Below are 25,553 nucleotides of genomic sequence, written 5' to 3' on the forward strand. Positions count from 1 at the left end.
AACGTCCTGTTGTATTTCCGATCTCTGCCGCTCGCCGGGCAGAGATCGGAACTGGATGCCTGCTGAAATCCTTCAGCAGGCATCCAGGGCAAACGCCGAGGGGGGCCATGTAGGCCCCCATGTCGGCGATCGCCGCAAATCGCAAGGGAAATCGCCCTTGCGATCTGCGGCGATACCGGGCTGATCGGGTCTCTGGGACCCGACCGCCCGGTAATTTCGCATGATCCCGGCTGTCACAGACAGCCAGGACCATGCTGAAGTATCGGAGCGAGGTGGCAAGCCGGCCACCTCCTCCGATCTCCTGCGATCTGTCGGTTAACTAACCGACCAATCGCAGGAGGGGGGGCGGTTACTTCCTCCCATCCTGCCCGGCCCCTTGAAGTCCGGAGAGGACGGGAGGAAGACCGGAGGACGCGGCGGGGGACGGGGGAGTGCTGGGGACCAGCCCCGGTACTTACCTCGTCCCTGAAGACCCGGATCCCGGCGATGAAGACGGCGGCGGCGACAGGTGAGTGTATCTTCAGCCGCGGTCGGGCCCTTTACAACAATGCACGTCGCCGTAAAGCGACATGCATTGCTGTATTGGGACCCTGTAAACTACAACTCCCAGCATGCCCAGACAGCCCTTGGCATCTGGGCATGCTGGGAGTTGCAGTTTTGCAACATCTGGAGGTCCACAGTTTGGAGACCACTGTGCCCTTCCAGATCTTGCAAAACTACACATCCTCAGCATGCCCTTACTGTCCAGGCATGCTGGGAGTTGTAGTTCTGTAACATCTGGCCCTTCAGATGTTGCAGAACTACAACTCCCAGCATGCCTGGACAGTTTTGGCATACTGGGAGTTGTAGTTTTGCAACATCTGGAAGGGCACAGATTGGGAACCAATGTATTAGTGGTCTGCAAACTGTAGTCCCCCAGATGTTGCAAAACTACAACTCCAAGCATGCTGGGAGTTGTAGTTCGGCAACATCTGGCTCTAAAGATGTTGTCGAACTACTACTCCCAGCATGCCTGAGAATGTTTGGGAGTAGTGGTTTTGCAACAACTGGAGGCACACTGGTTGGGAAACATTGTCTGTTTCCTAACTCAGTGTTTCCCAACCCGTGTGCCTCCAGCTGTTGCAAAACTATAACTACCAGCATGCACTGATAGACTGTGCATGCTGGGAGTTGTAGTTTTGCAACAGCTGGAGGTCCCCCTCCCCCCCTCCTGTGAATTTACAGGGTACATTCACATGGGCAGGGGGCTTACAGTGAGTATCAGGCTGCAAGTTTGCGATGCAGCAAATTTTGCGCGGCAGCTCAAACTCGCAGCGGGAACTCGCTGTAATCCCCCGCCCGTGTGACTGTACCCTAAAAACACTACACTACACTACCACAAAATAAAATAAAAAGTAAAAAACACTACATATACACATACCCCTACACAGCCCCCCTCCCAATAAAAATGAAAAACGTCCGGTACGCCACTGTTTCCAAAATGGAGCCTCCAGCTGTTGCAAAACAACAACTCCCAGTATTGCTGGACAGCCGTTGACTGTCCAAGCATGCTGGGAGTTTTGCAACAGCTGGAGGCACCCTGTTTGGGAATCACTGGCGTAGAATACCCCTATGTCCACCCCTATGCAAGTCCCTAATTCAGGCCTCAAATGCGCATGGCGCTCTCACTTTGGAGCCCTGTCGTATTTCAAGGCAACAGTTTAGGGTCACATATGGGGTATCGCCGTACTCGGGAGAAATTGTGTTACAAATTTTGGGGGGATTTTTCTCCTTTAACTCCTTATGAAAAGGTGAAGTTGGGGTCTACAACAGCGTGTTAGTGTAAAAAAATAAATTTTTTACACTAACACGCTGGTGTTGCCCTTTACTTTTCATTTTGACAAGAGGTAAAAGGGAAAAACGCCCCCCAAAATTTGTAATGCAATTTCTCCCGAGTACGGAGATACCCCATATGTGGGCGCAAACTTCTCTGGGGGCGCACAACAAGGCTCAGAAGGGAGAGTGCACCATGTACATTTGAGGTGATTTGCACAGGGGTGGCTGATTGTTACAGCGGTTTTGACAAACGCAAAAAAAAAAAAAACCCACATGTGACCCCATTTCGGAAACTACACCCCTCACGGAATATAATGAGGGGTGCAGTGAGAATTTACACCCCACAGGTGTCTGACAGATCTTTGGAAGAGTGGGCTGTGCAAATTAAAAATTTTGTACAGCCCACTGTTCCAAAGTTCTGACAGACACCAGTGGGGGGTAAATGCTCACTGTACACCTTGTTACGTTCCTCAAGGGGTCTAGTTTCCAAAATGGTATGCCATGTGGGGGTTATTTTGCTGTCCTGGCACCATAGGGGCTTCCTAAATGCGACATGCCCCCCAAGCAAAATTTGCTCTCCAAAAGCCAAATATAACTCCTTCTCTTCTGAGCATTGTAGTTCGCCCGTAGTGCACTTCAGGTCCACTTATGGGGTACCTTCATACTCAGAAGAGATGGGGTTACAAATTTTGGGGGGTATTTTCTGCTATTAACCCTTGCAAAAATGTGAAATTTGGGGGGAAACACACATTTTAGTGAAAAAAAATATATATTTTTTTACATATGCAAAAGTCGTGAAACCCCTGTGGGGTATTAAGGCTCACTTTATTCCTTGTTACATTCCTCAAGGGGTCTAGTTTCCAAAATGGTATGCCATGTGAGGGTTTTTTGCTGTTGTGGCACCATAGGGGCTTCCTAAATGCAACATGCCCCCCGACCAAAATTTGCTCTCCAAAAGCCAAATATGACTCCTTCTCTTCTGAGCATTGTAGTTCGCCCGTAGTGCACTTCAGGTCCACTTATGGGGTACCTCCATACTCAGAAGATATGGGGTTACAAATTTTGGGGGGTATTTTCTGCTATTAACCCTTGCAAAAATGTGAAATTTGGGGGGAAACACACATTTTAGTGAAAACATTTTTTTTTTTTTTTACATATGCAAAAGTCGTGAAACACCTGTGGGGTATTAAGGTTCACTTTACCCCTTGTTATGTTTCCCAAGGGGTCTAGTTTCCAAAATGGTATGCCATGTGGGGATTTTTTGCTGTTCTGGTACCATAGGGGCTTCCTAAATGCAACATGCCCCCCAAAAACCATTTCAGAAAAACGTACTCTCCAAAATTCCCTTGTCGCTCCTTCGCTTCTGAGCCCTCTACTGCGCCCGCCGAACACTTTACATAGACATATGAGGTATGTGCTTACTCGAGAGAAATTGGGCTACAAATATAAGTATACATTTTCTCTTTTTACCCCTTGTAAAAATTCAAAAATTGGGTCTACAAGAACATGCGAGTGTAAAAAATGAAGATGGTGAATTTTCTCCTTCACTTTGCTGCTATTCCTGTGAAACACCTAAAGGGTTAAAACGCTGACTGAATGTCATTTTGAATACTTTGGGGGGTGCAGTTTTTATAATGGGGTCATTTGTGGGGTATTTCTAATATGAAGACCCTTCAAATCCACTTCAAACCTGAACTGGTCCCTGAAAAATAGTGAGTTTGAAAATTTTGTGAAAAATTGGAAAATTGCTGCTGAACTTTGAAGCCCTCTGGTGTCTTCCAAAAGTAAAAACTCATTAATTTTATGATGCAAACATAAAGTAGACATATTGTATTTGTGAATAATTTTTTTTTTTATTTGGAATATCCATTTTCCTTACAAGCAGAGAGCTTCAAAGTTCGAAAAATGCAAAATTTTCAATTTTTTCAGCAAATTTAGAAATTTTTCACTATGAAACGATGCAAGTATCGACAAAATTTTACCAATAACATAAAGTAGAATATGTCACGAAAAAACAATCTCGGAATCAGAATGATAGGTAAAAGCATTCCAGAGTTATTAATGTTTAAAGTGACAGTGGTCAGATGTTCAAAAAACACTCCGGTCCCAAGGTGTAAAATGGCCTGGTCCTTAAGGGGTTAACTTTCTAGCACTAGTTGTTTTGAAAAAAAGAAAAAAGAAAATAAAATGTTTTCCACTGGAGTACCCCTTTAACCCCTTAAGGACGCAGGACGTAAATGTACGTCCTGGTGAGGTGGTACTTAACGCACTAGGACGTACATTTACGTCCTAAGCATAACCGCGGGCATCGGAGCGATGCCCATGTCATGCGCGGCTGATCCCGGCTGCTAATCGCAGCCAGGGACCCGCCGGCAATGGCCGACGCCCGCGATCTCGCGGGTGTCCGCCATTAACCCCTCAGGTGCCGGGATCAATACAGATCCCGGCATCTGCGGCAGTTCGCGATTTAAATGAACGATCGGATCGCCCGCAGCGCTGCTGCGGGGATCCGATCATTCATAACGCCGCACGGAGGTCCCCTCACCTTCCTCCGTGCGGCTCCCGGTGTCTCCTGCTCTTGTCTGTGATCGAGCAGACCAGAGCAGGAGATGACCGATAATACTGATCTGTTCTATGTCCTATACATAGAACAGATCAGTATTAGCAATCATGGTATTGCTATGAATAGTCCCCTATGGGGACTATTCAAGTGTAAAAAAAAATGTAAAAAATTTTTTAAGTAAAAGTAAAAAAAAAGTGAAAAATCCCCTCCCCCAATAAAAAAGTAAAACGTCCGTTTTTTCCTATTTTACCCCCAAAAAGCGTAAAAAAACATTTTTTATAGACATATTTGGTATCGCCGCGTGCGTAAATGTCCGAACTATTAAAATAAAATGTTAATGATCCCGTACGGTGAACGGTGTGAACGAAAAAAAATAAAAAAAAGTCCAAAATTCCTACTTTTTTAATACATTTTATTAAAAAAAATTTATAAAAAATGTATTAAAAGTTTTTTATATGCAAATGTGGTATCAAAAAAAAGTAAAGATCATGGCGCAAAAAATGAGCCCTCATACCGCTGCTTATACGGAAAAATAAAAAAGTTAGAGGTCATCAAAATAAAGGGATTATAAACGTACTAATTTGGTTAAAAAGTTTGTGATTTTTTTTAAGCGCAACAATAATATAAAACTATATAATAATGGGTATCATTTTAATCGTATTGACCCTCAAAATAAAGAACACACGTCATTTTTACCATAAATTGTACGGCGTGAAAACAAAACCTTCCAAAATTAGCAAAATTGCGTTTTTCGTTTTAATTTCCCCACAAAAATAGTGTTTTTTGGTTGCGCCATACATTTTATGATATAATGAGTGATGTCATTACAAAGGACAACTGGTCGCGCAAAAAACAAGCCCTCATACTAGTCTGTGGATGAAAATATAAAAGAGTTATGATTTTTAGAAGGCGAGGAGGAAAAAATGAAAACGTAAAAATTAAATTGTCTGAGTCCTTAAGGCCAAAATGGGCTGAGTCCTTAAGGGGTTAAGGAACAGATTATAGTTTGTACGATTAAGCAGGATTTGCTGGAATGATATACTATACTTGGAAGAATAGTATAGTTGTAGAAGGCTCAGAAAATGGAGAGTAGTTGGGGAGTATTTGGTTTTATTAATTTTGTCCGTAGAGGTTGACATGTTAAAGGGGTACTCCGGCGCTAAGACATCTTATCCCCTATCCAAAGGATAGGGGATAAGATACCTGATCGCGGGGGTCCCGCCGCTGTGGATCCCCATGATCTTCCACACCGCACCCCCTTAGAATCAGCCCCCAGAGCGTGCTCGCTCCCAGTCTGATTACTGGCGATCACCGGGACGGAGCATAGTGACATCACAGCTCTGCCCACATGTGATGTCATGCTCCGCCCCCTCAATGCAAGCCTATGGAGGAGGCGGGAGAGCTGTCACGCCCCCTCCCATAGGCTTGCATTGAGGGGGTGGAGCGTGACGTCACATGGGGGGCGGAGCCGTGACGTCACTATGCTCCGTCCCTGTGATCACCAGTGATCAGACCCGGAGCGAGAACTCTCCAAGGGCTGTGGCGTGGAAGATCACGGTGGTCAACAGCGGCAGGATAGGGGATGAGATGGATAGGGCATAAGATGTCTTAGCGCCGGAGTACCCCTTTAAGGGTCTTCAACTGCAGTTTAATTTAGAATTTACAATTTGGAAGGCAGCTTCAGGGCAGGTTATAAAAATGAAAACATGTTCAGCAAATGTTCCTGTCTAAAGTTTCATGTTGCCGACTGACAGTCCTTGTAACTCAGAGGATTCTAAGGTTGAATAGTAAAGGTTCCATAATGAATACAAATAAAGCAAGTGTGGGCACCCTATCCTGGTTCTGTCTTGTATGTTGATAGGTTATAAGGGTGCGTGTGGTTAGAAATAGAGAAAGAGCCTATTTATGTAGAGAACACAGATTGAATACATCTTTCAGGACAAATATATAATAATCCAGCCTCTGAAAAGAAGAATTAACCTGTGAATAAAATCTCAATTTGTTTGTAAAGATTTTATGATCTCTATTGGGTAGATTTATCAAAACCTGTGTGGAGGAAAAGATGACCAGTTGCCAATAGCAACCAATCAGATTGCTTCTTTAATTTTAGGCTTCTTTTTTTTAAATGAAAGAAGAGATCTGATTGGTTGCTATGGGCAACTGGTCAGCTTTTCCTCTGCACAGGTTTTGCTAAATCTCCCCAAGTATGTCTTTGGGGCATATTTATTAAATAGATTGTTACCGTTTGCAAAACATTTTTAAGGATGTTTAAAAAAAAACTGCTAAAGGGAGTCCAGTAAAGGATCATTCGCCATGTTACGATCACCTTCCAGCATGATCAGTTCTTTTACAAGGTTACATACTTGATGCAATTGAACCAGGGAGTCTCATTTGCAATGGATGCCAATAAAATGGCTAGCAAGATAGTTGTATGTGATATTGTCCCCTTCAAGAACTCTATGAAAGGTAAAAGAAAAAGACCCTTCTGTAGCCAGGTGCCGTTTGATCCAATAATAGAAATTTCCAAATCATGGATAGATTTGTTTATTGAAAACAAATAAAAAAGCAAGAACAAGGATGCATTTCAGGAGGCTTAATCCCTTAAGGACTCAGCCCATTTGGGCCTTAAGGACTCAGACAATTTTATTTTTCCGTTTTCGTTTTTTTCCTCCTCTCCTCCAAAAAATCATGACTCTTATATATTTTCATCCACAGACTAGTACGGGGCTTGTTTTTTGCGACCAGTTGTCCGTTGTAATGCCATCACTCACTTTACTTTACCATAAAATGTATGGCACAACCAAAAATATACAATTTGTCTGGGGAAATGAAAAAGAAAACCGCAATTTTGCTCATTTTGGAAGGTATTGTTTTCACGCCGTACAATTTTACGGTAAAAATGACATGTGTTCTTTATTCTTTGGGTCAATATAATTAAAACGACACCCATGATAACATACTTTTCTATTACTGTTGCGCTTAAAAAATATCGCAAACTTTTTAACCAAATTAGTACGTTTAAAATCCCCTTATTTTAAAGACCTTTAACTTTATAATTTTTCCGTATAAGCGGCGGTATGAGGGCTCATTTTTTGTGCCGTGATCTGTACTTTTTATTGATACCATATTTGCTTATATAAAACTTGTAATACATTTTTTATTACTTTTTTGGGGAATACAATGTTATTAAAAAAGCAGCTAATTTGTATTTTTTTACTTTCATGCCGTTCACCGTATGGTATCATTAACATTTCATTTTAATACTTCGGATATTTACGCATGTGGCGATACCAAATATGTATATAAAATATTTTTCTTCACTTTTTGGGGGTGAAATAGGGAAAATGGGACAATGTATGTTTTCATTGGGGGAGGGGGTTATTCACATTTTTTTACTTTTTAAAAACTTTTTTAACTTTTATTTTTACACTTTAATAGCCCCATAGGGGACTATTTATAGCAATCATTTGATTGATAATACTGTTCAGTGCTATACATAGGACATAGCACTGATCAGTATTATCGGTCATCTTCTGCTCTGCTCTGCTCGATTACGAGAACAGAAGGCAGTGGAGGCAGATGAGGGGACCTCCGTCTGCCATTCTGGATGTTTGGATCGCCGCGGCAGCGCTGAGGGCGATCTGATCATCCATTTTAGCATCTGAGGGGTTAATGGCGGACATCCATGCAATCGCGGATGTCTGCCATTATCGGCCGGTCCCTGGACCTGCTGTGCATGATACAAGCCTCGCTCCGATGCTTACGGTTATGCATAGGACGTAAATGTACGTCCTGGTGCGTTAAGTACCAGCTCACCAGGACGTACATTTACGTCCTGCGTCATTCAGGGGTTAATCCTCCTCTTCCAAAGGCTTCTATCTGTGCGGACCCCTAGTAGGGTTACTAACCACCAGGGGTAATACATGAGGCACTGTCCTCCAGTCTCTTTTTCTCTTCTATATGGGTTTAAAAACTCATATCTGCCTTCTGGATCTACCTAAGATCTAGATGTAAGGGAACATTTTTTTTATAGTGATATAAAACCATAAACACTGATAGGGTGCACACCATGCGTTGTGAAAATAATTTCCAAGTCTTTATTGAAAATACTTAGTAAAATACATCAAAAGACACATAAAATATTACAGAACTTTAATACAGAGCAGGTCACACTGAAGCCAAATGTGAATGAAAATAACAACCAACCTAAGTGGGTAACCACATCAAGGGTACACAACTTACATTTGATGATCCCTGCTACCCCAATGCTGTTTTGGTTGTGTGGGCCATGAGTAATGTTCATTTTTGTTTCCTAAAGAGTAGTTGCAGGGTTTGTTTTGCTCCTGCAATGATTTTAATACCATGCTGCTTAGGTTGGTTGTTATTTTTATTCACACTTGCCTTCAGTGTAACCTGCTCTATATTGTAGTTCTGCAATATATTATATGTATTTTGATGTATTTTACAACTTTTTTTCAATAAAGATTTGAGTATTATTTTCACAAAGCATGGTGTGTTCCCTATTGGTTGTATTATAATAGACACTCCATACTTTGGATTTATTTGGCCCTATTTAGGAGGTTATGATATAAACCCATATTGAAGCTGAGAAGTATGTACTATTGGATCAATGTATCTTGGAGAGTTGAGAGCATGCACACATGGTTTGTGAAGAGGTTGCTTCATTTTTGTGGGTATTCATCCTTCTGACATTAAATGGGTATTCCTATTTTTTTTTCTTCAGCCTTTGAGCCCATGAGACCAGGTTACATTACTGTGTAATTTGCTTCTATTACCTCCATGCTCAACTTTGTCCCGTTTTCATGCACAGAACTTACAGCCAAAAGTGCTGTAGTGCAAATATTGTTATTTTACTGTTGTCTGACATTTCTCAGCATTCCATGTGGCCACAGACAATGCATCATAAGTCATATGGTCTCCACGGAGCTTGGCTATGCTGGAGTGGATTAGTGGACAGCACTACTTCAGTTAATCCCATCCACCCTGCTATCCGTCCACGTACTGCAGCATAGCCACGCACCCTAGAGACAAGGTGACTTGTCTATGGCGGCATGGAATGGTGGAAAATGTTAGAGAAAACCGTAAACAGTGTTTTCCATGGACAGCACTCCACTCCATCCATTCAGCCCAGGCATTTTTAATCAGCAGGAAACTGCATAAGGGTTTCCTCTTGCATTCTTCCAGCCCTCTGGAAGGGAGCACATGGTAGGTGTTCTCACTGGTGTGGTGCACTGCAGTGGCCATTGTTGCTGTGGTGCTTTGTCTGTGGGGTTTTGTGGCCCAGGGCTAGGGACTTGGCCGGGCAGCAGTGGGGCTGTCTGGCCACTGGGTCATTCCCCCTGTGGGCTTGGTGTCACAGTGGTGGTGGTGGTCACCCAGCACCATGCCAGTGTTAGTTTGGGAACCCGTTCTTATCAGGTGGTCCTCACGTGGCGAGCAGGCTTGCATGTTTCAATCAAAGGGTACAGTAACAACCTTTTAGTTTTTGAAATTATGATGAGAAGCAATTAAATCATGTTACAAGTTGTGGATGTGCGGCCATGTTCTGTTTAGTTACATTTGTATTCTGTCCCTTCTTTTATTTTGTTTTTCCATGGCCAGCACTCCACTCCATCCATTCGGCCAAGGCATTTTTAATCAGCAGGAGACTGCATAAGGGTTTCTTCCCAGCATTCTCCCATCCCCCTGGCAGGGAGCACATAGAGGGTGTTCACTTTGCTGTGGTGCTTTGTCTGAGGGGTGATGTGGCTCAGAGCCGGGGACTTGGTCGGGCAGGGTGGGGCTGCCTGAGCACCGGGTCGTTCCCCCCCTGTGGGCTTGGTGTCGCAGCAGCAGTGATTGCCACTCAGCGCTACGCCAGTGTAAGTTTAGGAACCCATTCCTATCAGGTGGCCTTGACTTGGCGAGTGTGATTAAACAATTCGATCAAAAGGTAAACTAAAAACCTGTAATTAGATCATAGTAAAAGTTGTGGATTTTCAGCCATGTCCTGTTTCACTATTTGTAAGTTAAATAAAAAGATTTGCACTACATGTGCGGGCCCCGTGCATGAAAACCGGATAAAGCTGCCAACAAACAACCAAGGTGCTTTTATTTTTAAAAAGTTACATATTCTTTATAAATCCTACTGCATCAATTGTAAACCCCTGCAGATGGAGATAAATAAACTATGAACTGAATAAACATAATATCACACATTGATAGTTAAAAGACTTCTACACCTGCATTCTACTGCTATATATATATATATATATATATATATATATATATATATATATATACTAATAACATAAATAGCTTATGCATCACAACTCAAGTACCACTGACTCATCAGAAATAATAGCAATCCATTTCCAGTGAAGGACACTATGTGCTGCACAGCAGTATAGGTTTTTTTCTTTTCTTTAATGCAAAACTGATTAACGTCTAAGGGTGTGTTCACACGTACAGTATATGCTGCATTTTTTTCTGCTGCTGATTTTTCTACCAATTGAAGTCAATAGGTGGTAACCTCATCAGCAGAAAATATGCAGCAAAATATAATATAAATATGATAAAGGCATGATAGAAAGGATGGCATTTGACCTTTGATGCAGCTGCCAAAATTTCACATAACTCTGATTCCGGACATTTAACCAATTTGCTGCCATGGCCAATAGTGACTGCAACATCTCAGCAATTATATAAGGAATGGGGGCTTCCTCTGTCACCTGATTGCCTTAGCGTAATAGCGTAATGCAGTTACATAGTACATTGTGATGGCAGCTGGGGGTCCAGTAAAGTCCTATCTTATATCTATTTATGGATAGATTATCTGCTTTAATCATTTGTCTAGATCAGTGGTCTAAAAAATGCTTCAGATTCATATACTAAGGGTCTGTTAATTGAGGCTCGACCTTCTTTATTAGGTTCATGGTGTTAATTGAGGGCTATGAAGATTTTCCAGCACAAATATTGTACAACCATGTTGCTGTTGTATTACATAATAAAACTGAACTTCAGTAAACCAGCTAGCAATACAATTATGTGGATTTAGGAAGCACCACATTTTTTATTCTTGAGAGATCAATGAATGGACTAGAAGTAAATATTGTTATCCTGGAAAGTATCACCAGAAACTCTATGCTAAATACAGACAGAGGTTTCAATAGATTCAAAACTGCGGATAATGGAAAATAATGAGCTAAGCACTAAAGCCCCTATTTTATTTTTATTGTCTGTTAATTTGTTCCCTCTAGTCTTCAAAGATTTACGCAAATGACTCACTATGAGGTTGTGTGTATGGAAATATATTGCCACATTCTAAATAATCCTCCCTGGAGCATGTCTGCGCTATTGTCCATTGGTTAATAACCTACAATTAACCTATGAGATTTGGAAAACATTTCAGAGCATATTTGTTACCTAACCTTCTTAAGGGCATTGCCAAAACGCAGGCATTGTCTCTGATAGGTGACCGCTGCAGAATTTTAAGCCAGCGTTCAGTTCTCCTTAGATGTTTCCATGACCTATGCCTGCTATGATTGGTCGTAAAAACAGGGGAGAGCTGCCCTCTTTGGGAATATTCACTATGGTTTGGATTCCAAACTTCATTTTCTCCCCTTTCTATGGCAAGATTAAAGACCTACTTAAAAAGCAAGACACAGTCTAGAGTCACGGAAGAGAAACTCATGGGAAGTGGAAAGCAAGCCCTCTGCAACATGTCTATGGTAGATTTGGAAGCTGAAAATCCTATTTCTCACTCCTCGGCTCCAGTCAAAGAGCCGATAGTGATCCGTTCGCAGTAATTTGCTGCCGTTTATACAACCCTTTCACTTTCTATCAGCTCTTCACTGACGGCCGGCTTGACATGCTGTTACTCAAGTGAGGAAATTAAAATTTGATGCAATAATCCTAAATAAGAAGGACTTTATTAAGTAATGTATACACTTCAGATTAGGTATTCTCAACAGCTACACAGATAGAAAATCAGAGGCATGCTGTGTGCCATAGATAAGGGAGGGGGACGCAGCATGAGCAGAAATAAAGACAAAAGAAAGTAAAGCTGAGGAAGAAAAGAGTGATGGAAGAAAGAAGAGAAATTATGTTACAGATATGTTACTAAACTCTGCTAAACTACAGCGATGCATTTATAGTAAACAAGAGAAGAAAATGTTGTTACAAGAAGCTATCACTAGAGAGGTCAATTTAAAAGACCTTAGTGCTCCATTGCTTTTATTTATTTACATTTATAAGAAAAATAAAGGAGAGATCTAATGCAGTAGTGTTTTAGTGGTCACTTTAGGTGAAGCTGGCCGTATAAGATCAGTGTTTCTCAAGCTCAGTCCTCAAGGACCAACAGGCCATATTTTTAGAATTCCCTCAGTCTTTCAGAGGTGATAGAATTATGGTCAGTGCATCAGGCATAACTACAAGTGTTCTCTGTATGGGATAATTTGGAATCACGACCTGTTGGGCGTACTTGAGGACTGAGCTTGGGAAACACTGTATTATATGAACTAATTTTGGATGGACCAGATGGCCATCTAATGTGTACGGTGGTGACTAGAGATGAGCGAACTTACAGTAAATTTGATTTGTCACGAACTTCTCGGCTCGGCAGTTGATAACTTATCCTGCGTAAATTAGTTCAGCCTTCAGGTGCTCCGGTGGGCTGGAAAAGGTGGATACATTCCTAGGAAAGAGTCTCCAAGGACTGTATTCACCTTCTCTAGTGGTGACCTTAAAGGGGTACTCCGGTGGTTAAGATTTTTGGCTATATTGCATCTTCTTTCAATGTTCATGTTTTTTGCAATTGACATGTATTATTTGTTTGCGTAGCATGTGTCCATTGGAGTTGTAAAATAAATGTTCCTATCTATCTAAGGTGTATAACCCCCCTTGAGGGGAATCTGCCAGCCCTATACTAGATATGGAGCTGTAGGTCCCAGCAATTAGAAGCTAGGGAGATACAATTGATGCTACTTTTAGTGCTACTTATAGAAGTTTGTCAACTGATAAAATCTTCCTTTTCATTACCAGCTCAAGTGTTGTAAAGATAGCACCTAACATGTGGACAAACATTTTATACCCTATCCAAAGGATAGGGGATAAGATGTCTGATTGTGGGGGGCCAGCTGCTGAGACCCCCGCAATCTCCCTGCAGCACCCGCATTCTATGCTGCATCTCCAGTTTCGGAAATCTCAGCGTTTCCCGGGACTGGGTACGTGACGTTACGCCATGCCCCCTCCATTCATGTCTATGGAAAGGGGGCATGATGGCCATCACGCCTTCCAAAACTGGAGACGCAGCTTCCGGACCCCCATCTTATCAGATCAGATCAGACATCTTATAAAATGTTTTTGCCCGGAATACCCCTTTAATAATGGAGTGCAACATAATTTAGGTGCAAAATATTAGTATAAGCCAACCAGGAAGTGACATAAGGAAGAAAATGTTGTCTAACATGTAAATTCTATATTGTCTTAATTTAATATAGTAATAATCCAGTGAGTCAATGAAAAAGTGTACAAATCTTATTAAGAGCAATGAAAACAATTGACTGCAGTTATTATGGATAAGCAACTGACTTGAGAAATATGGTGGATATCAAAGACATTATTCAGTCTGGCCTTTATGTATTTTATTGTTTATTTATTGTAAGTGGAAGAGTAGCAATAATTTTCCCATTTTATTCTTTCAATCAACTGGTGCCAGAAAGTTAAGAGTGCTTCCTAGAAAGAACGGGTATTGAAGGCTCCGAAAGAGTTTTCTCAGTGGAAAATGTATTAAGGATATCTCAGTCTGTTACTAAAGAATTATGACAAAAAAACAAAACCCAAAAATGGAAATACTGTTTTGCCAAGGCGAAGCCAAGGGGCAAGACATAGCTTAAAAGCACAGAAAGCCACTTGCCTCTTCTGTCTTTTTACAATAAATTTGCATTCAGAAGAACAATTAAAACTGACCAAGGGGTCTAAAAAGTTATGTACAGCAGTAATATGAAAGTGAACAATGTTCTCCAGTGAAGATCTCATAAAATTTTCTAGCACAACCAGCATTATTCTAGGTTTCTATTGATATTGTTTTTTTTTCTCACTTAGAAATATATGTATATATATATATATACAGTACTTACTGGAGGAGAGTTTTCATATATGTTAGTGCTGTATGGCAAGTTGATGAAAATTGGGTCCATGTCTTGAATATCAGTGATTGTAATGGCCAGGTTGGCTAATGTTGACAGAGGTTTTGTCTTGTCTTGATCCTAATAATAACAGACAAAGAAAAAAATTAACTCTGGACACATTTTTTTCTACTTCCTACCATCGCCACCAGCTTCCTCAGCCTAAAAAATGTCTTCTTCTGCTATTTACACTTTCATGTACACTTCAATTCATTCACAACTCAAATTTTCAAGTTTTGAATGCATTTATATAGCATTGCATATACGGGGTGGGCCATTTATATGGATACACCGTAATAAAATGGGAATGGTTGGTCATATTAACTTCCTGTTTGTGGCACATTAGTATATGTGAGGGGTGAAACTTTTCAAGATGGGTGGTGACCATGGCGGCCATTTTGAAGTTGGCCATTTTGAATCCAACTTTAGTTTTTTCAATAGGAAGAGGGTCATGTGACACATGAAACTTATTGGGAATTTCACAAGAAAAACTATGATGTGCTTGGTTTTAACGTGACTTTATTCTTTCATGAGTTATTTACAAGTTTCTTACCACTTATAAAATGTGTTCAATATGCTGCCCATTGTGTTGGATTGTCAATGCAACCCTCTTCTCCCACTCTTCACACACTGATAGCAACACCGTACGAGAAATGCTAGCACAGGCTTCCAGTATCGGTAATTTCAGGTGCTGCACATCTCGTATCTTCACAGCATGGACAATTGCCTTCAGATGACCCCAGAGATATTAGTCTAAGGGGGTCATATCAGGAGACCTTGGGGGCCATTCAACTGGCCCACGACGACCAATCCACTTTCCAGGAAACTGTTCATCTAGGAATGCTCGGACCTGACACCCATAATGTGGTGGTGCACCATCTTGCTAGAAAAACTCAGGGAATGTGCCAGCTTCAGTGCATAAAGAGGGAAACACATCATCATGTATGCCACTGGATATGCAAAATTGCTACATGATGATGTGTTTCCCTCTTTATGCACTAAAGCTGGCACATTCCCTGAGTTGTTCCAGCAAGATGGTGAACCACCACATTATGGGTGTCAGGTCCGAGCATTCCTAGATGAACAGTTTCCTGGAAAGTGGATTGGTCGTCGTGGGCCAATTGAATGGCCCCCAAGGTCTCCCGATCTGATCCCCTTAGACTTTTATCTTTGGGGTCATCTGAAGGCAATTGTCTTTGCTATGAAGATACGAGATGTGCAGCACCTGAAACTACGGATACTGGAAGCCTGTGCCAGCATTTCTCCTGCGTTGTTGCTATCAGTGTGTGAAGAGTGCGAGAAGAGGGTTGCATTGACAATCCAACACAATGGGCAGCACATTGAACAGTTTTTATAAGTGGTCAGAAACTTGTAAATAACTGAAAGAATAAAGTTACATTAAAACCAAGCACATCATTGTTTTTCTTGTGAAATTCCCAATAAGTTTGATGTGTCACATGACCCTCTTCCTATTGAAAAAACAAAAGTTGGATTCAAAATGGCCGACTTCAAAATGGCCGCCATGGTCACCACCCATCTTGAAAAGTTTCCCCCCTCACATATACTAATGTGCCACAAACAGGAAGTCAATATCACCAACCATTCCCATTTTATTAAGGTGTATCCATATAAATGGCCCACCCTGTACTTTGAATAGATTGTATTCAGTACAAATTTTTTATAAATTTTTTTTCTCTATTCCATCTTATTCAAACTGATATCATCACACTTGGCCATCAATCCCCTGTTCATACAGGGCAATGTGTAGCCCATAGCAGTGATTTTATTGGCCGAAGAAAAGATCAAACCAGCGGAAGAATGGGTGTTTTCCTGATTGTTGGCTGATCGCTGCCATTTTTAATGGGTGAATTATTGGTAAAGAGTGTTCCTAGGAACATGCATTCAGCATGTAGTCTCCCTGCGTAAAAGGACCTTAAAAGGTCCATCACTAAACATCCACCAACCTGTTTGAAAAGATACTGCTCATCTCTAGTCATGTCAAAATACATTAGTTCTAGGACTGTCAGGGAATAAACTGTACTAACAGCAGTGAAAGTTAAAGCAAATACATGTACAATGACAAACCACATCATGCACTTTTTAAAACCAAAGTCATTGCTAAGGAGGTTATTCTAAATATTTCCATATTCAATAGCACTTTGTGGATAGTGACTGAATTAAGATCTGTAATCTATAGTACTCTGTGCATTGTGTTTTATCCTTTTGTCAAACCGTCAGTTTCCATGCATTGCAGCAGCTGACTGTGTGAACTAATAGGTTAATCTTTCCTGTTCCATAAAATTAATAGAAGTGCAATGAACTAGATGTATCCTCTATTGTTAATGGAAATATCTTGTCATCCTTATGTCTATTCTCCTCCGCCAGGCAATGTCAGTAAACACACATTGCAAGTTGCCATATGATGAGTATAAATTCTGTTATGCTCTGATGGGAGATTGCATTTAATATCTATGTTGTTTTGTCAGGTAATGACAGTAAATTTGTGTTCTGTATTTCTATTTAATCACAGGTTGCAGCTGAACTGAGAATCTGTTCCAGACGAAATAACTTGTAGCAACCAGTGCTTTCTAAGAGACACAGTCAAGACATGACACTTACTACCATCAATGTCCTATCTACTAATGGTACTGGCAAGCACATAAATGTACTCCCAGGAAAATGTACTCTGTTTCATGGTTATCAGTTACTTTATATTCCTGACTTGTTACCACTGGGTTTTTCATAATTTGCATACAAGGCAAATATACTAACAACAATATGAAAATCATACTTACCGCTCCTCTCCTCGTTCCATGCCATTGATATTCTGCAATCCCCAGTCTATCATATATGAAAATGTGGAGCTTTGTGCTTGGGGGGCATTCCCAAGCTCCTGGTGCATGGTGACATCTGGACGGCACATACATGGTAATGCCCTCTCCCCGAAGAAGAGAGTGAGAAGCAGGAAGTATGTTTTTCCTCAGTGTTACCCACACTACAAGCCTGTACCAAGAGTTTAAAGGGGTATTCCAGGCCAAAAAATTTTTTTATATATCAACTGGCTCCGGCAAGTTAAACAGATTTGTAAATTTCTTCTATTAAAAGTTAGACAGAAAACTTCAGACGCTAATAACTATTGGAAGGATTAAGATTTTTTAATAGAAGTAATTTACAAATCTGTTTAACTTTCCAGAGCCAGTTGATATATATAAAAAAAAGGTTCTGCCTGGAATACCCCTTTAATGTGAGTGATACTGATGACAGATTCCAATGAAGAGGTTTTCCTATGAAGATTACTTACTATCTACTGTCACGATTCGGCTGGCAGGAGGTGGATCCTCTGTGCCAGAGAGGGATTGGCGTGGACCGTGCTAGTGGACCGGTTCTAAGTTGCTACTGGTATTCACCAGAGCCCGCCGCAAAGCTGGATGGTCTTGCAGCGGCGGTAGAAACCAGGTCGTATCCACTAGCAACGGCTCAACCTCTCTGACTGCTGAAGATAGGCGCGTTACAAGGGAGTAGACAAGAGCAAGGTCGGACGTAGCAGAAGGTCGGGGCAGGCAGCAAGGATCGTAGTCAGGGGCAACGGCAGGAGGTCTGGAACACAGGCTAGGAACACACAAGGAAACGCTTTCACTGGCACAATGGCAACAAGATCCGGCAAGGAAGGGAAGGGGAAGTGAGGTTATATAGGGAAGTGCACAGGTGAATTTACTAATTAGAACCAGGCGCCAATCAGCGGCACACTGGCCCTTTAAATCGCAGAGACCCGGCGCGCGCGCGCCCTAGGGAGCGGGGCCGCGCGCGGCGGGACAAGACCGACGGAGAGCGAGTCAGGTACGGGAGCCGGGATGCGCATCGCGAGCGGGTGCCTGCCGCATCGCGAATCGCATCCCGGCTGGGAGAGGTATCGCAGCGCACCCGGTCAGCAGGTCTGACCGGGGCGCTGCAATTGCGAGGATGTTGCGAGCGCTCCGGGGAGGAGCGGGGACCCGGAGCGCTCGGCGTAACAGTACCCCCCCCTTGGGTCTCCCCCTCCTCTTGGAGCCTGAGAACCTGAGGATAAGACTTTTGTCTAGGATGTTGTCCTCAGGTTCAAAGGATCTCTTTTCAGGACTACAGCCCTCCCAATCCACCAGGAAAAATTTTTTTCCTCTGACCGTCTTGGAGGCCAGAATCTCCTTCACGGAGAAGACGTCAGAAGAGCCGGAAACAGGAGTGGGAGAAACAAATTTGGGAGAGAAGCGATTAATGATGAGTGGTTTAAGGAGAGAGACATGGAAGGCATTGGGAATACGGAGAGAAGGAGGAAGAAGGAGTTTGTAAGAGACAGGATTAATCTGGCACAAGAATTTGAAAGGACCAAGATAGCGTGGTCCCAGTTTGTAACTGGGGACACGAAAGCGGACATATTTAGCGGAGAGCCATACCTTGTCTCCGGGCGCAAAAATGGGGGGAGTTCTTCTTTTCTTATCGGCAAACCTTTTCATGCGGGATGAAGCCTGTAAAAGAGAATTTTGGGTCTCTTTCCATATGGTGGAAAGATCACGAGTCACTTCATCCACAGCGGGCAAACCAGAGGGCAAGGGAGTAGGGAGGGGGGGAAGAGGGTGACGGCCGTACACCACGAAAAATGGGGACTTAGCAGAAGATTCTGAGACTCTGAAGTTGTATGAGAATTCGGCCCATGGTAGAAGATCTGCCCAGTCATCCTGGCGGGAGGAAACAAAATGCCGTAAATAGTCACCCAGGACCTGGTTAATTCTTTCCACTTGCCCATTGGATTGGGGATGATAAGAAGAAGAGAAGTTTAATTTAATCTTGAGCTGTTTACAGAGGGCCCTCCAGAATTTAGACACGAATTGGACGCCTCTATCCGAGACGATCTGCGTGGGCAAACCGTGAAGACGAAAAATGTGTACAAAAAATTGTTTTGCCAACTGAGGCGCTGAAGGAAGACCAGGAAGAGGAATAAAATGTGCCATCTTGGAAAATCGATCAACGACCACCCAAACAACAGTGTTGCCACGGGATGGGGGTAAGTCTGTAATAAAGTCCATACCAATCAGAGACCAAGGCTGTTCGGGGACAGGCAGAGGATGAAGGAGACCAGCAGGCTTCTGGCGAGGAGTCTTATCCCGGGCACAGACAGTACAGGCCCGCACAAAATCAACAACATCCGTCTCCAGAGTCGGCCACCAATAGAAACGAGAGATGAGTTGCAAGGACTTTTTGATGCCCGCATGGCCTGCGAGGTGGGAGGAGTGACCCCATTTGAGAATCCCGAGACGTTGGCGTGGAGAAACGAAGGTCTTCCCAGGAGGAGTTTGCCTGATGGAGGCTGGAGAAGTGGAGATCAGACAGTCAGGAGGAATGATGTGTTGCGGAGAGACCTCTACTTCCGAGGCATCCGAGGAACGAGAGAGGGCATCGGCCCTAATGTTCTTGTCGGCAGGGCGAAAATGAATTTCAAAGTTAAAACGGGCAAAGAACAACGACCACCTGGCCTGGCGAGGGTTCAGCCGTTGGGCAGACTGGAGATTGTCACGATTCGGCTGGCAGGAGGTGGATCCTCTGTGCCAGAGAGGGATAGGCGTGGACCGTGCTAGTGGACCGGTTCTAAGTTACTACTGGTATTCACCAGAGCCCGCCGCAAAGCGGGATGGTCTTGCAGCGGCGGTAGTAACCAGGTCGTATCCACTAGCAACGGCTCAACCTCTCTGACTGCTGAAGATAGGCGCGGTACAAGGGAGTAGACAAGAGCAAGGTCGGACGTAGCAGAAGGTCGGGGCAGGCAGCAAGGATCGTAGTCAGGGGCAACGGCAGGAGGTCTGGAACACAGGCTAGGAACACACAAGGAAACGCTTTCACTGGCACAATGGCAACAAGATCAGGCACGGAAGGGAAGGGGAAGTGAGGTTATATAGGGAAGTGCACAGGTGAATTCACTAATTAGAACCAGGCGCCAATCAGCGGCACACTGGCCCTTTAAATCGCAGAGACCCGGCGCGCGCGCGCCCTAGGGAGCGGGGCCGCGCGCGCCGGGACAAGACCGACGGAGAGCGAGTCAGGTACGGGAGCCGGGATGCGCATCGCGAGCGGGTGCCTGCCGCATCGCGAATCGCATCCCGGCTGGGAGAGGTATCGCAGCGCACCCGGTCAGCAGGTCTGACCGGGGCGCTGCAATTGCGAGGATGTTGCGAGCGCTCCGGGGAGGAGCGGGGACCCGGAGCGCTCGGCGTAACATCTATCACTGGGGACTCTATCATGTAGAACCCCACTGATCATGAGAACAGCTATACTTGGCTACCTCCCATTAGTCCCACAGAGTACCTGACACAGAGTACTTCTCCATTCAAATGGGGACACAGGACCTGTGATTTTGGATTATTCTGGCAATCGTTACTTAGGCAACCCTTTCCGTCTATCATTTATCTTCCGCAGGGCCCCTTTTACACGTAGAGATATGCAGCAAATAAAAGAGGATTTTTTTGCATTTTAAACTATGTGATCAGCCAATTGATGAGTTTGTTTGATTTCTCATTTGCCGTCAGATAAATACCATGTGTAATAGAGTCCTAAGACTGTACTATAAAGGGAAGGGTTTGAGTAACAAGTGTAAGGTGAGCTAGCAGGCTTACTGAGAAAATGAATAGCCTGCAACACCACTGTATCTGTGATTTGGTAGATGACAAACAACTCTCTATTAGTGAATTAGAAAATAGACTACAGCTCAACAGTGCTTGGTAGGGAAAGGCCAGCCCAAAGGTACACTGAAGATTTCATTTTTAACTAGAGGTACTCTTCAAATGTGCTGAGGAATTACAATAAAGTGGGCCTTTTTTGTTTTCCACAAACTGCATTTCCCTTATTTCCATGCAGTGTCTAATCCCATTTTTTTTACTTAAAAAAAAAAATAAAACAAAATAAATACTAGGTGCACTGTTGAGAAAAAAAATATGATAATCTTATCAATATCTTTCTGATATATTCTTTATCAGATAGTGTAAACATCTTCAAATCAGTGTGTGAATAGAAAAACAACTAATTTCTTCTGGAAACAACACCACATCTGTCCTCAGGTTATGCATTACAACTTGGCTTCATGAACATCAATAGATCTGAGCTGCAATACCACACACAACCTGAGGACAGGTGCGGTGCTGTTTTTTGAGGAAACCAGCTATGATCCTGAATAATCTCTTACAAGAAATATCTGTATTTTGCATTTCATACAAAACACATCTTAATGGCTTTTACTATTTTTTAGTAGTCTTCTTTATAGTGACCAAAAGCTTCAATGGATCTGTGACATTCTGCACGACACAATCCTACTCATTACGAGTATGTGCAGGCACATAGTGATGGACTGATACAGTGACTGTTTTGCACTTCTACATCTACTACATCAAGATTTTAAATTGCAGTCAAAGCTGATTATGGGGGATTAATGCTCATTTAAACGGCATTCAATAACACAGCATGAACATTATCTTACAACAACCCCAAGGCTTTGCAGTTTGTGACCACGCTAGATGTTTCTTTTCTGATCTTTGATTTTCCTGCTACGATGTTATTACTGGTAAACTACTCAGTGCAGATTATTTTTATTCAAAGTGCACCATTCTGGTTCAAACATAAAAAAAATTATCAACAGTTCACATGTAATCTATTTTATTGTATAGAGCGGTTAAGAGGTTTTCCAATCTGAAAAAGTTGGGGCCCCCTACGATTAGGAAAATGAGGACCCCAGTTTTTTTGCTAGAGTGGAGTGAAGAGTGAATAGAACTGTGGTGTGCATGCGAGACCCATCGCCTAATTCTAATGGGAGCCAGTTATAATTTCTCAGTTCTCAAACCAGTGAATGGGAATTTTTCAGTGGAACAGGAGGTAAACTAGATGGACCAATATGGTAATGTATGCCAGTTTTTTGTTATGTGTACCACATAATATTTACAGTAGAATATTAGTTCATACCGAAGAATTTCCAAGCACAATTTTGTGAAAATTCCAATGCAGCAGAATCCCCTTTGCTGTCAATGGGATTCTGCTGGAAAGTTAACACTAAAGAATTCAGTGGCAGCTTCTGCCGTGACATTCCACAGCCAAAAGAATTATCTCATTTTTTCAGTGTGATCCATGTGGAATTCATTGCTATCTATGGTGATGACAATGTCCACAGTCCTAATGCCAAACGCCCTCAGAATCTCTGGCCGGAATATTTCCAGATATGAATCGCACAATTAGCCTTACAGTAACTAGGGTATATTGACACAGACTTTCTGAATTACCATCAGCATCAGCAAAACATGACATTTTAAAGTAAATTTTATTTTAACCCAAGGAAAAGTTTAGGCAAACCATAAGGTTTGCTGTAGTGCATCAATGGTACAGCAGTTTCCCACAAACGTGGGAAATGTGCGAACATATCCTAGTTACTAAAGTTACAATGTGCGAACATATCCTAGTTTCTAAAGTTACAATGATGATATGTCCTCAGGGTCATTAGCACCTGGTAACTGTCTGTCAAAATAAAGCCTAGCTGTCCTATAGGTGCACTGATCATGACTTGATCATGAAAAAATGCAACCTCTAGAACATAAGGGGCTCATTTCCACTGTATATTGGGTCTAACCTACTTCCAGAACAACAAAACGTGCGATGACATGGAGTGAAAATATGTGACAAACATCTGTTGTGTGTTTCGCTGTGTGTTTTCCCAAGGGACAAAAACACCATGGGAACTCAGTCTAATGCAGACATCACTCCTGCAGAGTCAAAGAGAACAGTGTGCTTCCAGTCAGTATACATGACTTACCGTTGCATTGACCTGAAGTTGATATGCCACGATAGTTTCATAGTCCAATGGACTTATCACAGACACAATGCCCCGAGATCTGTCAATAGTAAAAAAATTGGAGGGAGGCTGAATGGAGTACAAGACGCTTCCACCTGTTCCTTGATCAGGATCCGTGGCATTCACAATATAAATTGGAGTTCCCACTGGTGTGTTCTGGAAGACAGGAAACACATACAGGGTGAAATTAACAGATGGAAATTAACTAACCCACTCAAACAGTTCAAGACAAATAAAGTGACCTTGTTACTGTGTAATGTAATCTGAAATGTTTTATTACTCCATAGGCAGCAAATTACCTCATTTTATTTGTTTATTCCCAGCCCTGCAAATAAGGCTGTTGCCTGGGATACAGTTTCCTTACTGGGTTACAGGGAATACATTATTAGAAAAATGAATATACCTATTTACCCAGGAAAGCCACTGTAATTAGTGTCATTCCAAGCCACACATCGCTGCCTGCTTGGCAATAATTAAACCTACCAGGACGTGTTCCCTTAATAAAACAATTATGGGCTGAAACATTGTGATTGGGATTCTAAGAAAAGCAAAGACAAAAAGAATAAACCTTAACTACCATGTGAGAAATTTACATATAACAACAGACACGAAAATCTCAGAGAGAGGCAAAAAAACGGTCTTATGAGGCGTTGGTTAGGAGATCATAAAGACGGAAAGGCTCAAGCCAGCACAGGACAAATGTTTTTTATTTGTAAAAAGGGACTGTGCTGGCTTGAGTCTTTCCGTCTGCATGATCTCCTAAGCATTGCCTCATAAGACCGTTTTTTGCCTCTCTCTGAGATTTTCGTGTCGTAAACACTGGCTCTGGTTGCTAAGAGTCCAGTCCCAGTCTGAGTGCAGCAGCTTCGTATATACCTCTACCCACCATCTTTCCACAGATATTTGCACCAATGGGTGAGTAATATCACCTAGGTGTGGTGGAGGGTTTTTTCAGATATTTTACCTGTTACAAAGGGAGCGCCCCCTGTTTTTCGTTTTTTGTCTTTTATTTCTGAGCATATAACAACAGATAATTTGAGATAGATAGATAGTATCTTCATATACTTATACTTTACTTCATAGACCAACCAAAAGGCAACCTAAGCTCTGTAAATAAAAATGGCAAAAGGGATATTATGTTCTCTTCACACTCTCACACTTCAAACACTACATTGCCCTCCAAACCTCTGGAATGCAACCTTGCCAGTCTTCAGACAATCACATAATTTACCATAACCAATGCTTCATTTTCACTCTGACAAATGCTGCATACTTCTGGCTTTATTCTGTAAAGGGGTTGTTTAGTGTGTTTGCCAAAGCAGTTTCTGGGACAGCCATGACTGTCAAGACTCTCTTAAAGCCTGCTACTAGCAGGATATAATATGAGAATGGCAAAATGAAATTAAACTGCAATACAATAGCATTGCAGTGTACTGTACAAGAAATCAAACAATTGCTTTTACAAATCCCCTTAAAAGCAACTTAACACAGGATTAAAAAATATATTTTTTATGCACCTCCCAAATTATATTTAAACCTCCCTTTTCCCAATTTGAAACAAACAATTTACATTTTATTTTTCAAGACTAAGATCACCACATTCAAGAATGTTCAAACAATTTAAATATTTTATATTTATTATCTTGCATGGGGAATGAATGTAAAAACAGAATAGCATTTTCTCTCATCTCAAAAAAACATGGTACAAAAGTGATCAAAAGTTCCATTCAGCCCAAAATTTGGTGTAGTATGACAGAATTATTAAACCACATCAAACACTGAACTTTTGGCACCAACAGAGACTCGGCTTGTGAGGGAATATGGAGTTTTCCTTGTGGAAACAGAATTTCCCTTTTTTTTTTTTTTTTGGAGCAAAACTACCCTTAACAATAATGTTAAAAAGATAAATTCAAAAAGTCAGCATGTTTCCAACAGAAAAAAAATAAAAAGGTTAAAAAAAGAGCTTACCAAAAATTCATATAAGCATTACAACAATTAAATAAAAAATAATAGAAATGTGCCCCTCAATTGATAATTCTGTTAATAATAAATAATAACAAAATAATTGTCAAGGGACCCTTCTAACAAGTAAGGATTCTACAAAATAATTTCCTTTCTAGAATATTTATGT

At 42.0% G+C, this 25,553-nt stretch overlaps 1 protein-coding gene across 1 annotated transcript in view; it reads right to left on the reverse strand.

Moving 5' to 3' along the window:
- CDH23 (cadherin related 23) overlaps nt 1-25,553 on the reverse strand; it is a 1,135,250-nt gene that overhangs the window by 703,281 nt on the left and 406,416 nt on the right. Inside the window, exons 7-8 of the mRNA XM_056530710.1 lie at nt 23,384-23,578; nt 14,518-14,646 (exon numbers count right to left, since the gene is read on the reverse strand). Coding sequence (XP_056386685.1) covers nt 14,518-14,646; nt 23,384-23,578 — 324 coding nt within the window. The remainder of the gene's footprint in view (nt 1-14,517; nt 14,647-23,383; nt 23,579-25,553) is intronic.

This window comes from Hyla sarda, chromosome 7 (assembly GCF_029499605.1).
Source record: "Hyla sarda isolate aHylSar1 chromosome 7, aHylSar1.hap1, whole genome shotgun sequence".
Taxonomy (NCBI): domain Eukaryota; kingdom Metazoa; phylum Chordata; class Amphibia; order Anura; family Hylidae; genus Hyla; species Hyla sarda.